The sequence below is a fragment of the Chelonoidis abingdonii genome, chromosome 11 (assembly GCF_003597395.2).
Source record: "Chelonoidis abingdonii isolate Lonesome George chromosome 11, CheloAbing_2.0, whole genome shotgun sequence".
Classification (NCBI taxonomy): domain Eukaryota; kingdom Metazoa; phylum Chordata; order Testudines; family Testudinidae; genus Chelonoidis; species Chelonoidis abingdonii.
This window is the reverse complement of record NC_133779.1, coordinates 56,408,553-56,423,334: the sequence shown is the minus strand read 5'-3', so window position 1 is coordinate 56,423,334 and position 14,782 is coordinate 56,408,553. Positions and strand designations below refer to the sequence as shown.

The 14,782-nt window shown below is 53.3% G+C and overlaps 1 protein-coding gene across 1 annotated transcript in view; it reads right to left on the bottom strand.

Moving 5' to 3' along the window:
* The window catches only part of LOC116839062 (IgGFc-binding protein-like), a 33,918-nt gene extending 21,378 nt beyond the window's left edge, over positions 1 to 12,540 (bottom strand). Inside the window, exons 1-6 of the mRNA XM_032804716.2 lie at positions 12,489 to 12,540; positions 7,868 to 9,094; positions 7,100 to 7,440; positions 5,768 to 6,341; positions 3,141 to 3,739; positions 1,820 to 2,369 (exon numbers count right to left, since the gene is read on the bottom strand). Of these exons, the coding sequence (XP_032660607.2) occupies positions 1,820 to 2,369; positions 3,141 to 3,739; positions 5,768 to 6,341; positions 7,100 to 7,440; positions 7,868 to 9,094; positions 12,489 to 12,540 (3,343 nt within the window). The remainder of the gene's footprint in view (positions 1 to 1,819; positions 2,370 to 3,140; positions 3,740 to 5,767; positions 6,342 to 7,099; positions 7,441 to 7,867; positions 9,095 to 12,488) is intronic.
* Between the last annotated feature and the right edge of the window lie 2,242 nt (positions 12,541 to 14,782).

Sequence of the window (14,782 nt, the reverse complement as noted above, 5' to 3'; positions counted from 1 at the left end):
GTGACTTATTACTCTTTAATTTATCAGTTTGTTCCAAAAATACTTCTACTGACACCTCAATCTGTGATAATTCCTCAGATTTGTCACTACAAAGGGTGGCTCAGGTTTGGGAATCTCCCTAACATCCTCAGCCATGAAGACTGAAGCAAAGAATTCATTTAGTTTCTCCGCAATGACTTTATCATCTTCAAGCGCTCCTTTTGTATCTCGATTGTCCAGGGGCCCCACTGGTTGTTTAGCAGGCTTCCTGCTTCTGATGTACTTAAAAAACACTGTGTTATTACCTTTTGAGTTTTTGGCTAGCCGTTCTTCACACTCCTTTTTTGCTTTTCTTATTACATTTTCACACTTAATTTGGTAGTGTTTATGCTCCTTTCTATTTACCTCACTAGGATTTGGCTTCCACTTTTTAAAAGATGCCTTTTTATGTCTCACAGCTTCTTTTACATGGTTGTTAAGCCACAGTGGCTGTTTTTTAGTTCTTCTACTGTGTTTCTTAATTTGGGGTATACATTTAAGTTGGGCATCTATTATGGTGTCTTTAAAAAGCGCTCATGCAGCTTGCAGGGATTTCACTCTAGTCACTGTACCTTTTAATTTCTGTTTACCTAACCCCCTCATTTTTGCATAGTTCCCCTTTTTGAAATTAAATGCCACAGTGTTGTGCTGTTGAGATGTTCTTCCCACAACAGAGATGTTAAATGTTATATTAGGTCACTATTTCCAAGCGGTCCTGTTATAGTTACCTCTTGGACCAGCTTCTGCACTCCACTCAGGATTAAATCTAGAGGTGCCTCTCCCCTTGTGGATTCCCGTACTAGCTGCTCCAAGCAGCAGTTATTTAAAGTATCGAGAAATTTTGTCTCTGCATTTCGTCCTGAGCCGACATGTACACAGATAATATGGGGATAATTGAAATCCCCTACTAGTTAATTAATTAATTTTGATAGCCTCTCTCATTTCCCTTAGCATTTCAGTGTCACTATCACTGTCCTGGTCAGGTGATCAATAATAGATCCCTACTGATATATTCTTATTAGAGCATGAAATTACTATCCATAGAGATTCTATGGAACATGTGGATTCACTTAAGATTTTCACTTCACTTGAATCTACATTGTCTTTACATATAGTGCCACTCCTGTCCCCCTGCATGACCTGTTCTGTCCTTCTGGTATATTTGTACCCTGGAATGATTGTGTCCCATTGATTGGCCTCAGTCCACCAGGTTTCTGTGATGCCTATTATATCAATATCCTCCTTTATCACAAGGCACTCTAGTTCACCCACCTTATTATTTAGACTTCTAGCATTTGTGTACAAGCACTTTAAAACTTGTCACTGTTTATTTGTCTGCCCTTTTCCCCATTCCGCCCCCACCCCCACCCCTCGAGCCAGCCAGTCCCTGCCCTGGGGCAGGATTGGAGATAGCGCCCCCTAGAGGGGAAAGGCCCATTCTCTCAGCCAGCTCTGGGGATAAAAACAGAGCAAAACCTGCGTTGCTGTTTTTCAGTGTAACACAATTGGTTTGAATGCAATGGTGCTGATTCACACCAGTTGGGATCCAGCCCCATCGACTCTAGTGGGGCTATGACCAATTGACCCCAGCTGGGATCTGGCCCCATTGACTCCAATGGAGCTACGGCTGATAGATCCCAGCTGGGATCTGGTTGGACTTATCCAGGTTTATAAATATTCTCCCTCATCAGAGATAAAGCAATGCACAGAGTCACGCATGGGAGACCAGAGGGCCCCTCATGCCAGCCAGCCTGCCCTGTGTGGTAGGCCGGCTCAGGAACCCTGCCCAGTGGACACTCACTCCAGAAGACATGGTATCTCCAGGGATATACAGTCAGCCCAGCGGCCTGACAGGCTGAGGCATAGCCAGCGATCACCTGCCCTAGCATGGCCAGCTGCCCCTTGGATGCACAGTAGTCGGACACGCAGTCAAGGAAGAAGCCCTCGGGGTCAATTTTGCTGTGGCACTCCCTGAAGGGGCCAGTTTTCTCCAGGATGATCCCGCACTCGGTGTTGATGCCCTGTTGGCGATTGGCGAGGGCTTCCAGGTTGGGACAGGCCCCCAAGTCGACTTCGCCACAGCCCACAGGCTCGGCCACCCTCCAGCTGCGCCCGGCACCCGCACCGTCCTTCCCAGCCAGCTCATCACTCCTGTCCCCATCGAAGTTGCCACACAGACCACCCAGGGCACCGGCGTAGGTGCTGGGCACGGTGACGGTGGCCCGGCTGTGCCAGTCAAAGGTGACAGTGAGGCCAAAATCTGTCTGGATCACGGCATCCCAGCTTCTCTGGTATATGGAGATCTTTCCTGTGCCTACTTGGTATGGCAGGTTGGTCAAAACACCATTCACCTAGGAATAAAGACAGGCACCTTGATACAGGTTGAAGACTGTGCAGTTTTCACTGAGCCCCAGTGCAGAAATGCAACTGCCTCTAAGGTGGAGCATCTGGGGAACAGCCACACATAATGCCACCTAAGGATGGCTCGCCCTGCTCTAAGATGCAGCCACATCTGGGGTAGGGCAGCTGATTCACAAACCACAAGTTACGGAGGAGGACAGATGGTCTTGAGGTTAAGGCACAGTATTGGGAGCTCTGGGTTCTCTCCCCAGCTCTGGGAAGGCAGTGGGGTCTAGTGGTTAGAGCAGAGGGGTGCTGGGAGCCAGGATTCTTGAGTTCTATTCCCATCTTTGAGGTGAGTGGAGTCTACTGGTTACAGTGGCAGGGTAATGATAGGTTCTAGTCCAGACTTGCTGGGTGATTGTGTGACAGTCCCTTAAACTGTCAATGCCTCAGTTTCCCCAGCTGTGAAATGGGCACTTCCCAGGCTCAGGAAAGGGTTGTGTCGAAGTCTGTGCTTTGGACTTCTCTGAAAGGACCAGGGGGAGGCTACTACTGGACATGCATCTGACGAAGTGGTTATTCACCCACGAAAGCTCATGCTCCAATACTTCTATTAGTCTATAAGTTGCCAAAGGACTCTTTGTCACTTTTTACTACTGGACAGAGAGTTTAGGACAGGAAGTGTAGAAACTCAGGCTGACGTAGAAGCAGACCAGCTGGGGAGCCAGCCCTTGCCCTTGACAGGTTGGCGTCTCCCCAGTCCAGGCTCACAGACTTACCATGATCTTGCCCCGATAGGCCCAGCTGATAGTGGTCTCCACTCCGTAGACATGGACCTGCACTACTTTTCTGAAGGACACCGATCGGCCACCCCGGCGGGCATTCTGCACCAGAACCCGAAAATCCACCAGCTCCTGGCTCCTCTTGCTCAGCCCGGCAAGCTGGTACTGGCAGGTGCCCTGGAAGTCGAATCTCTGCCCATCAAAGCTGCGGTAGTGGGAATACCCGCTGGTCGCACAGCTAGCATAGCTGATGGGGTAGCAATTCTGGATGCCTTTCTCCACCCGGCACTGCTCCCCAGTCCTGCACCCCGCGACCTGGCAGCTCGCCTGCCTGGTTTGCGGGTTGCAGACGCAGCGTCTCATGCAGGTGCCGTCCCCCCAGAATTGCTCTCCAGGGGCGTAGAGGCGGCCCTCAAACTCACACCCGCAGCCGGCCTTGGGGATGCATTTCCCAGCATCCAGCACGAATCCCTTGTTGCACTGGCAGGTCTCCACGCAGGGCGAGGAGCAGTTGTTAGGGGCCGCTTGGTCATTGCAGGTGGCAGGACATGCAGAGCCACAGAGCTGGTACTGGCTGTTCTCCGGACAGGGCAAAACTGTTAAAGGAATGGGACACGGTTCACTGGGAATATCGCTGCATTCAACACATGCTGCAGCTTGAACCACCAGCTTCTTGCATCAGCCTCAGACATAGATAAGAGCTCTACTACTGCTGCCCACTGAGGGAGCTCCCCTTTATCTCAAGCATCGGAGGCCTGCGCTCTTGCTAATCAAGACACTTAAAAGAATCCCCCTGCCAGCCCACCGAAAAATGGAGAGATTGGTCAAAACTCATAAAATTTTTGTAGATTAAGTTAAATAAATATCTTGTGTCAGGCGGGCATTGGTCATTTCCAGCTTCTGTAACCTGCAGCTCCCCACCGCCACCAACAACTGTTGTTAGGAGTTATCTGCAACGCGGCAGAGGCCAGAGTCCTGAGAAAACAGCTCTGTCCTGAGGGAGGTGGGGGAGAGTTCACTGCAAGACAGTCTCAGGTTAAGAGAGAGAGAGAGCGTGTGCACGTGTGTGTGTGTGTGTGTGTGAACATTGCCCTCTGTCGGACGGGATGGGTCCTGCTGTGTGTGTGTAGGCTGCCCCCTGCTGGAGGGTAAGGACACTGATCTGTGTGTGTGTCCCTTCTGCCCCCCTTTCTGCCCCATCTTTTCCTCCCTGCCTCTCAACCTCAGACCCTTCTGGACCCCAAAAATCCAGCTTTCCACTCCTCTGTTCTCCCACATTTCTCCCCACCACACTCTGCCCCCCCAAACTCTCCTTGTCCCCCATATTATTCCCCCGACATGCCTCTGTCCCCCAGACCCTATTCCTTTCTCTCCTGCCTCCCACATCTGCCTGCCCACTAGTCTCTTCCCTGCTGCCTCCTCTGTCCCCCAAATTAACCATCTTCCAAGTCTATCCTCCCATCCCCCATTGCCTGGAAGCAGAACCCCATAAGCACATCCTGGTGTCAGTCCCACCGGAGGGGGGCGGGGTTGCTGCCATATTTATTAAGGGAATCTTTGTGATACTATGGCGCGCAATGGTTCTCAACCTGCAGCCCAATCAGCATACAGCTGTGGCCCATGTGACACCCTCATGGCCATACAGGTCATATTGGATGCAGCCTATATCATAGGCGCCGACTCTAGGGTGACCAGATGTCCTGATTTTATAGGAACAGTCCCAATATTTGGGGCGTTTTCTTATATAGGCTCCTATTACCCCCCACCCCCATCCCAATTTTTCACACTTGCTGTCTGGTCACCCTAGCCAACTCCTATGGGGAAAAATTAGTGGGCACTCTGCACCAACTGGCAGACAAGCTCCCTGCCCTGCCCCGCCTCACGTCATCTCCTCCTCTGCCTCCTCCCCTGAGCTTGCCACATCCTCGCACCTCTGCCTGCCTCCCAGCGCTTGTCATCACCAAACAGCTGTAGGGAGTGGGGAGGAGCAGGAATGTGGTGCCCTCAGGGGAGGAGGTGGGGAAGAGTCGGGGACAGGGCAGGGATTTGGGGAAGGAGTTAGAATAAAGCCAGGGAGGGGGCGGAGTTGGGGCGGGAACTTTGAAGAAAGGATTGGAATGGGGGCAGGAGGGGGCCCAGAAGGAGTGGAGTTGGGGTGGGGCCGGGGGCAGAGGGGGATCGAGCACCCACCAGCGCCATTAGAAGTCAGCGCCTATGGCCCACATAACGCATTGTTATGCAGCCCACAATGGTAAATAGGTTGAGAACCACTGTTGCAGCTCTGAGAGGCGACAGACGTGGCTTCCAGGTCTCCTCCCCAAACTGGGTGCACTAGTAAATGGATCTGTGTAACAAGGATCTGCCACAAATTCCTTGCCAGAAACGGGCCAGCTTGTTCCCACTTCCCTAAAACAGCCCGTCTCCCAATGACGCCCCCTAGAAGGGAAAGGCCACATGCCCCATTCCAAGCCCCCGCAGAGCCAGCCAGTCCCCCACCCTGGGTCCAGATGGGAGCCACTGCCCCCTAGAGGGGAAAGACTCCATGCCCATCCCCTGAGCAGCCAGTGCTCTGAATTTCTTTGGCACTAGCTACCATGATCAAACCAGGGGTTAACCCCACTCACTGCAGCCTGTGAGACTTCTCCACTCGGAGATATCCACCCCCTCTCTCTGGCAGGCATCGGCGTAGCTCGTCAGCGCCTGGCATAGCATCTCCTTGAGGCCATCATTCATGCACAGATCATAGATGCAGTTGTCCAGGTAGATTTTGGGGTCAATCACGGAGTGGCATCTGCTGAAGGGGCTGCCCGCCCCTTTGGTGATCCAGCCACAGAAAGCCTCAGCTTTGTACCTGCTGACCAGCTCTGGGGAGCAGCTCTTGCACACCCCATGGCAGTCGTCCCAGCAGAACCTGTCCCCATCCTCCACCTTCCAGCTCTTTCCAAACTCCACGGGGCTGGCAGCCAGCACCCCCATGGGGGTGGCAAAGTCATCCCCAGGTTCCCCATTGTAGTTGCCACACAGGCCACGCACACTCTCCCAGAAGCTGCTGGAGATCTTCACCACCAGGGAGCTGGCCCAGTCATAGGAGACCCTCAGGGAGAAGTCAGTCTCAATGACCACAGAGCTCCCACTCTGATACAGCTTCAGTTTCCCCTCCATCAGGGAGATTGGAAGGCGGGAGTGCTGGGCATTCACCTGGGAGGGCAACCACAAGCAATGGCCATCATTTCAGGCAAATCTTTCAGCCCATGTCCTATTCCCAGCAACCTCTCCCTTAAAAACCAGGCAAGTCCAAAGCCCACCCAGGCCAAGTCAAGAGAACCCACTTCACCTTGATCCACTTGGTGTTTACAAGAGATATTTGCCAGAGCAGATAACTCTGCCACCACCTCCCACAGGTTCCCTGTACCTTCCCCTGGAACATCTGCAGCTGCTAGAAGTGGTACCCTGATAGGTGGACTCCCAGCCCTGCCTGACAATAGAGCTGGGGGAAATTTTCAACTATAATAGTTTTTCAGCCTCCAAAAAAGCAGATTTGGTGACACCAAAACAATTCAATGAAAAAGAAAAATCCTCAAAAAAATATTCTGGAAAAAATCAAAATGTTTCGATCTTTCAATTCGAGACAACTTCTCAATTCAAAAGTTCCTTTAATTTTTTTAAAATGTAATATATGGAAATCAAAATGAAACTTTTGTTTAACCCAAAACAAAAAAGTCAACTTTTCAACTTGGCAAAAATTTCTACTTTATTTTTGTTTTGATTGAAATTATTTTTTTTATTTTAGAAAAGAAAAGAAGAGAGAGAGAAATATGAAGGGGAAAAAAATAAGAAAGAAAGGAAAAGAAAAGACGGGAGAAAGAGAAACCAAGGAAGAAAAATAAAGAAATGAAGACGGAGAAGCAAAGAAAAGGCCGATGGATAGATAAGGAAGGGGATGGGTACACTCTTACCCTCACAAGTCCGTATTCATTTCTGACCACAGAGATGGTGTAGCCATAAACCTGCACGGTCACAAAGCCCACGTAGGCAACTCTCTGGTTGCCCCGGTTCTCGTTCTTAGCCCTGACGTGGAAAGCTGGGAGAGCTGAATCCGAGCTGAAGGTCTTGGCCAGGGTGTAGGTGCAGGTGCCCATGAAGTCATAGTTGCGCCCATCAAAGGTGCGGTAGTGGGGATCACCAAGCGCCCAGCAAGTTGCCAAAGAGATGGCCACACACTCGGGTTTGCCATTGGTCATCTGGCAGGTCTCCTTCTTCCGGCACTGCACAGAGCTGCAGGAGGGCACTGGGATTGCTGGGGACAGGATGGGAAGGAAAGGGCGAGCAGAGAGATAGACAGGACATTATAACAGGAAGCAAACTGGCCACCAGGTCAACCCACAGGATCCAGTGGGTTGACCTGGTGGCTTAGAGCAGATAGGCAGAGCATTATAACATGGTGAAGTATGGGATGGATGGAAGGGAAGAAGGCTTGGTGGGATTGATTGGAGATGGACAGATGGGTGGATGGATGGATGGATTTTGCTGTGAATGCTTGTTGGGGTGACCATAGCAGGATCGTGCCAGGCTCCCTGTGCAACACCCCTGCCCTAGAGACACCCCCATGTCCATCCATAGGGGCTATTCACACAGCTCACCACCCTAAGATTTCACAATTACAACAAGGCAAGCACACAGATACATCCCATAGTCCCCTTTTCCCTCAGATACCCCCCACTCACCACTCTGGCAAAGGGCAGCCAGACCGTAGCCATTCTGCTGAGCGATGCCGACGCTCAGCAGCCCAAAGGTGGCACTGGGGTGCTCCACCGAGCGGGTACTGGCCCCGATTCCCAGTTTGAACTCTCCCCAGGAATACTGCGTGCCAGGAATCGGGTTCCAGCGCACTCCGCTCAGGAGTTGCCGATCCATGGTGATGTCGGCAGCTGATGCAGTCTTGGCCACAATGATGGCATAGTTTTGGAAGCCCTGCTGGCCAGCGATGGAGTAGGAAGCACAGTAGCTGGAGATGTCCGGGATGCTAACCAAGAAGGGGTCATAATGCATGATGCCTTGAGTCCCGCCGGTGCAGAAGAAGAAGACTTGAATGCCAGCACTGGCGGATAGATACAGTGGTTTGGCCAGACTCACCTTCAACTGCAGGACCTGCCCAGACCCCAGATCCTGGCTCCTCTGGGCCCCGCCAGTGAGATAGGTGAGCTGCGTGGCTTGGGAGGCGACCACATATACCAGGTCGTAGCTGGCCTGGAAGGGCATCGGTGGCACGAAGAAAGCCGTGCCCCACCTGGAGACGGGCAACAGCTGCTCGGCCACATGGTTGCACTTGGTGTTCTTCTGGGCACAGCTGTGCCCGCTCTGCACTGCCACCGGCTTCAGGGACACCACCCGGGTGCCAGACAGGTCCTGGCTGCTCTGGAATTGGACAGCCTCGTAGGGTTCAAGGGAGACAATGATCTTGCTGCCGGCCGGGTAGACCTGCTCTTGAAACCTCACACTGCCCTTCAGGTAGATTTCCACTGTGGTGAGCTCCCGCCATGCCATGACAGAGAACTCTTTGTAGGTCCCGGAGACGTCTCCAGCTGGCGTGAGGATGTAGTACTCTACGCCCAGGCTCTGGACCGGGTACACCACGCCAGTGTCAGCTGTCAGCTCCTTGGCATTGAGCGACATCACCGAGACATCCTTGTCCGCCTGCACCAGGATGGTGTTGCAGAACTTGGTGGTACCGGACATCTCAGCATTGGCCGGGATCTTCACCGAGATCGTCTGACCCTGGCCGAGCTGGAAGCTGTGGCGGAACTGGGACTTATTCACCTCAACGGTGACGGTGGTAGAGGGTGAGTAGCCAGAGACAAAGAGCTGGAAGTCAGCCTGGGAGTAGCTGATCTGGTAATTCTGCATGAAGGCCGTGATGAATTCCCGGCCCATGGTGGCGGCCGTGCTGGGCTCTGAGGGGAGAGGGACAGAGAGGGGTCACCAAGTCTGCAGCTCTAGTGGGTCTTGCAGCTGCTTTTATGTGTCTTAGTGATGGAAAAGAGCTAATAGCAATGCCTAAAGCTCTCAGTAACCCATACACTGCTCTGCCAGTGCCCCTCAGTTCTGACCTGTAGACCCCAGTCATGGGAAGCCCCTCACACAGCTCTGCTGGCCCCTCAGTGGGGCCAATTCACCTCTTACTCAGTGTAGTGTGATGAGGAGTAACCCCAAGGAAGTTACATTTGGGTGTGTGAGAGCTGAGTCCAGGTGCTACTGTTACTGTCTGGGGCCAGCTCATCTCTAAAGCCAGTGGATTTACCCCCAGTGAGCTGGGAAACCAGATTTCAGCTTCCAAATGTAAGGGGAAACTCAGTGGGGTTTTTGGTTGCTAGCTCCCAGTACTAAAAGGGGAGGGGTCAATGGGAAATCAGGACCCTAAGACTGACAGTCCCCAGGGGCAATGGGAAGAGGCCCATGCTCCAGTTCAGCCTGATTGACAGGACGGGCAGGCTAATGAGGGAGTCAGGAGGTCAGGGGGTCCCGTCCTGCGCATGAGCTGGAATTGCCTGGGTCAGACAGAGTGGGGCTGAGCTAAGGAGAGAGCAGTGGTCCAAGTGGAGCTGGGTACCAGAGCCGGGCTGGCCAGAGGGGCCAGAGAAGCAGCCCAGGGAGCAGGTCAGAGCTGGGAGTAGGGCCACAGAAGCGGCCTCGGAAGCAGATCTGCGCTGGGATGGGGAGAGCTGAAGTAACCAGAGCCAGAGGGGCCAGAGAAGCAGCCCAGGGAGCTGGAGGCAGAGCAGCAGCAGCACAGAAGCAGAGTGAAGTTGGGGCTGGGGTGAGGCTGGGGCTGGAGCTGGAGCTGTCCGGCGCTGAGTGCAATGAGCAGCTAGGGAAAGCGATGGGGACCCTGGGCAGCAGACCCAGCGCAAGGAGACACCCCCAGCTAAGAGGCCTTGCAGGTCAGACTCGGAGGGGGATTGTCACCCCAATGGGGCAGGGGTGACGCTGGGCAGAATGGTCCTGCCATTTAGTGCCTGAGAGCATGTGGCCACCGCCAGAGCAAGTGTCCAATCTGCAGCATCCCTGCAGCACTGCCAGGGCCTCGGCAGAGCCCTGGGTCGTGTAAGGAACAGACCAAACTTCCCTGACATCCCAGAGATGCTGGTTGTGATGTCTCTGTGCCACAGAGCAGGGTGACAGGTTTTCCTTTAACCTTTCCCGTTTTTTCCTTTTTTTTAAAATTGGTTGTGGTTTAATAAATTGCATTTGCTTTGAACTGTATGTAACGATCAGCAGGTCAGTGAATCATCCAATGTAGAGAGAGCACCCCAGAGTGGGGACACCCTAGCCCCTGCCATAAGTGACCAAAACAAGGTTGGGGGTCGAACCCCCAGGACATCTGGGCCCAGCCTTGTTGGGGTTACGAGGACTCTGTCACACAGAAGATGGAAGGGGAGCCCCTGAGGTCAGGCAGGCCTCTGGGTAAAGGGAGTGGGAGCGAAGACTCAGATCCTTTCACTAGCCCTTTTCACCAGGGTAGTGTATAAGCCAAGAAAGTTCCCCACAATAGTGGGACCATTCCACTGCTTACACAGATACTCCTGACTCTAACCACTAAACATCTCCCTGAGCTGGGGATGGAACCCAGGAGTCCTGGCTCCCAGGCCCTCCACCACTCTTGCAGGCCTCATAGCCCAGCTCAATGCTGGCAGGAAACACCCCTAAATCTGGGGTAACCAGCTCTGCCCCTTCCTGCCACTAGCACCGCGGTGGGCAAGTGAGGCTGAGTGTCGGGGAAAAGGCTTGGCCAGAGGGGAACGGGCATGATCGAATGGCGGGTATGTCCAGGTGGGAAAGGCATGGCCAGAGGAGGAAAGAATGTGGCAAAAAGGGGAAATGGGTGTGGTCAGATCAAATGGACAATGGCGTGGTCAACAGGAGAAAGATCAGAGGGAAAGGCGTGTGGTCACAAGAAATATAAGAGTGACCAGGGGAAAGGGTGTGGTCAGAGGGGAAAGGGGCGTGGCCAGCAGGAGAAGGGGTGTGGTCAGAGGAAATGCAAGAGTGATCAGCAGGCAAAGGGGTGAGTTCAGAGAGGAAAGAGGTGGCCAAAGAGGAAAGGAGGTGTGGTCAAACTGAAGCAGGGTATTGCCAGCAGACCCTTGCTCTGTACCCATCCTCCGCTGTATTTGCAGCCCCTTCCCCAGCTCGGGGCAACCAGGCTGCAGGAGGTGCAGGGCAGAGGCAAAGAGCTAAACCACCCATGCACACTGACATGCACACATGCTGACACACACAAACACAGAGACACATGCTGACACACATACACACATGCTGATGTACACACACTAACATACACACACTGATGCACACATAGAAACATACACTTACACACAGAGATGCTGACTTACACACGCACACACACTGACATGCATAAAACATCCAGAGACACACTGACACAGAGACCCATGCTGACACACACACACTGACACACATACACACGCAAACACGCAGATCTACACACACATTGACACACACAGACACACTGACATTCACAAACACACGGACACATGCTGACACACAAACATGGAGACCTACACACACTGACATACATATCTATGATAGCATACGTGCTCACAAGTGCATGAGCATGCACACACACGCTGATGAGCTCTATGCAGCTCCCTCTCCCCTATTGAATGTGAAAAGTGAGTGTGATGCACCCTCTGAGTGTGCAAACGAGCCACGTGAGCTTTGCACACCTGGGGCATGGCCCCAGCCAGGGTGGACGGAGGGGTGATACCCTGGTAGAGCGTAGCAGTAGCTGAAGTTATGCCACACCCCTTCCTCAACATAGGGGTGTGGCTAAGGTAACGGAGTGTGATCCCAGCCACCCACCCCCTGCAAACGTTACAGCAGCCCCAAAGCTGTGTGAACTATGTCTATCTGGAGCAGCACCCCTAGAACCCCGGCTGTGCTGGGCACCGGGGAGGTTGGCTCGGGGGGCTGGCCCAACAGTGAGCTTGAGTTCACACAGAGAGAAAAATCTGACCCAGCGACTCCAGTAGGGTTACTCCAGATTTATACTGGGGTGAGCAAGAGGTGAATCAGCCTCATTTACCCCAGTGAAGTCACTCCTGATTTACAGCGGTGTGTGTGAAAGAGAGATCACCTCCAGTGATTTACCCAGGGTGACTGGAGAATGTTCTGTTCCTCCCTGCCCTGTGGTTTCCCCCTTGCCCAGGTCCCAGCCCCTGGGTGCTCTTTACTGCCCCACTCTCAGTCTAGTAACCCCATCCCCTGCTCCGCCCTTGGGACCCTCTCTCACCCTGAGGTCCCTTGGCCCTGGGTTGGATCCCCACTCACCTGCCAGCAGCGCCAGCCCGGCCCAGAGCAGCAGCAGCATGCTTGTCGCCATGGCTGAAACACAAGGGGGTGATCAGGGGGTTAATCAGGGAAGACAGAGTAGGGGGCTTGGGGTCACCTTTGCCCCAGGAGTTGTGGAGCCTGCGGGGAGTGGAGGTGAGCAGACTAGGGGACCCACTGATTATGGGGATAGGGGGAGGCAGCACTGATGGGGAATTGGGATTCCCAAGGCAACAGGGAGCCAGGACTCCTGGGTTCTACCCCCAGCTCTGGGAGGAGAGAGGGGTCTAGAGGTTGGGATGGCTAGGAGTCAGGATTCCTGGGTTCTATTCCCAGCTCTGGGAGAGGAATGGGGTTTATTGAATGGGGGGGGGCTGGGAGCCAGGACTTCTGGGTTCTATCCCCAGCTCTCGGAGGGTCTCCTGTCTGTTACAGGATGAATCTCTGTCCCACACCCCAATAATGTCACAACCACAAAAAGGTTAAAATAGGGCCATCCATCCCTATATTGCCTTAGCAAAGTGGTAATGGAGGAGGAGCTGGACACTGCCAGGCATGTGGTCCCATATGGACAGATCCCCCTGAGACCCGTCCCTCCTGGCATGAGGTGAATCAGCAACTTTCCCTGTGGCATGTCATTCCTTCATTGGCTATCAGGTGGTGTCCTGCACCTACTCTAATGCCACTGGGACTGGTCGCTGTTGGCAACAGGATACCAGGATAGATGGGCCCATTGGTCTGATCTGTTCCGCTGGGTCTAGAGGCAGGCGATGCCTTATATGGGCCCTGCAGTATGCTCCCCACCCCAAAACATCCCTGTCCGTCACTTATCTCTCTGGTCCTACTCCAGAGCAACCCCCTTCTCCATCTACCCCACGCTCTCCTCTGTCACCCTCCATTATCTGAGTATCTGCTCCCCTCTTGTCTCTCTCGCTATGCCTTAGTGCACATCTGTCTGTCTATTGATCTATGTCCATACATACCCCATCATATGGCTAGCTAGCCACCCATCCACCCCCATGTGAGCCCATCATCTATCTATCTACATATACACCTTCTATCTAGCCCTATATACAAACTCTCTCTCCCCCTCCCCCATCCCCATACACCTCCTCTATCTGTCTATCTGACAGCCACTGAATTTGAATCCAAGCAGCATTAAATCCCCAGGCCCCAAAATGTCCCCTCTGGTTCCCCCACCCCACCCTTTTGCCGAGTGAGTGGCTGGGGCAAGAGAGGAAGGAAAGAATTTGGACTCACCTGCTGGGAGCACCTGGCTAGCTCAGCAGCAGAGCCTGAGGGGCTTATACGACAAGGGATTCCCCCAGGCGGGTGGTGACACTCATGGGTGAGGCAAATGGGTGGGGTTTCATCACAGCTTCCTGGAGGAGGGCAATTCTACACAGAGTCGGCAAAGGGAGCTGGAGAATGAGGTGTGGAGAGATGACAAATAGGAGGGGCTGTGTCAGAGGGTTACAATCTCTGGACTGGGAGAGAAGGCAGAGTCAGGTCCCTTTGCGCTGTAATTCAAAGAACGAGGGGTGGGACAATGCAACAGAGGCCTGTGGAACTCCTTGCCACAGGGTGCCCTTGGGATCAAGGACTCAGCAAGGCTTGCAAAAAGGGCAGAGTTCTTATACAGTTGCTGCAGTTGAGGAAGGAGCATCAGAGTATTATGGGACAGAACTCCACAATGCCTCGGGTTAAAGAGAACTGCCCCCCCACCCCCAAATGCCACTAGCAGGTTTCTTTACCTTCTTGTGGCAAACCCTAATCCTAAAACCACCAGAGACAGGATACTGAGGTAATGGGCCCCTGCAGCATCTGTGAGGGGTGGACATGGCAGAGACAGGGGATGTGAGTCGGATGCCTCTCCTGGGATTTATTTCCTCACCAATTTATTTCCTCTCCAGTCACTCACAATTAAAGGGCCCACTGCTTGACTTCCAGCTACTTAACCCCCCTCAGTTCCTGACTCCTAGCTCCCCCTGCTCTAACCCACCAGACCCCATTCCCCTCCCAGATACAGGGATAAAACCTAGGAGTCCTGGATCCGAGCGCCCCAATCTCTCTGCCCCCCTGAATCTTCATCCTCTCCCTACCCCCCATGCAGCCCCACCCCTTGGCCCAGCACTCCCCCATTAGTGTCAATATTTGTGACTGTTTTCACACAGGCTGGGTCAGATCAGGGCCACCGCAGGCATAGCTTCCTCATCCCACTGCTGACACCAGTGGAGGCAGTGCAGGCACTGTCATAGCTGCTCCACTGCCAGGACCTCTTCCTGAGCCCCCTT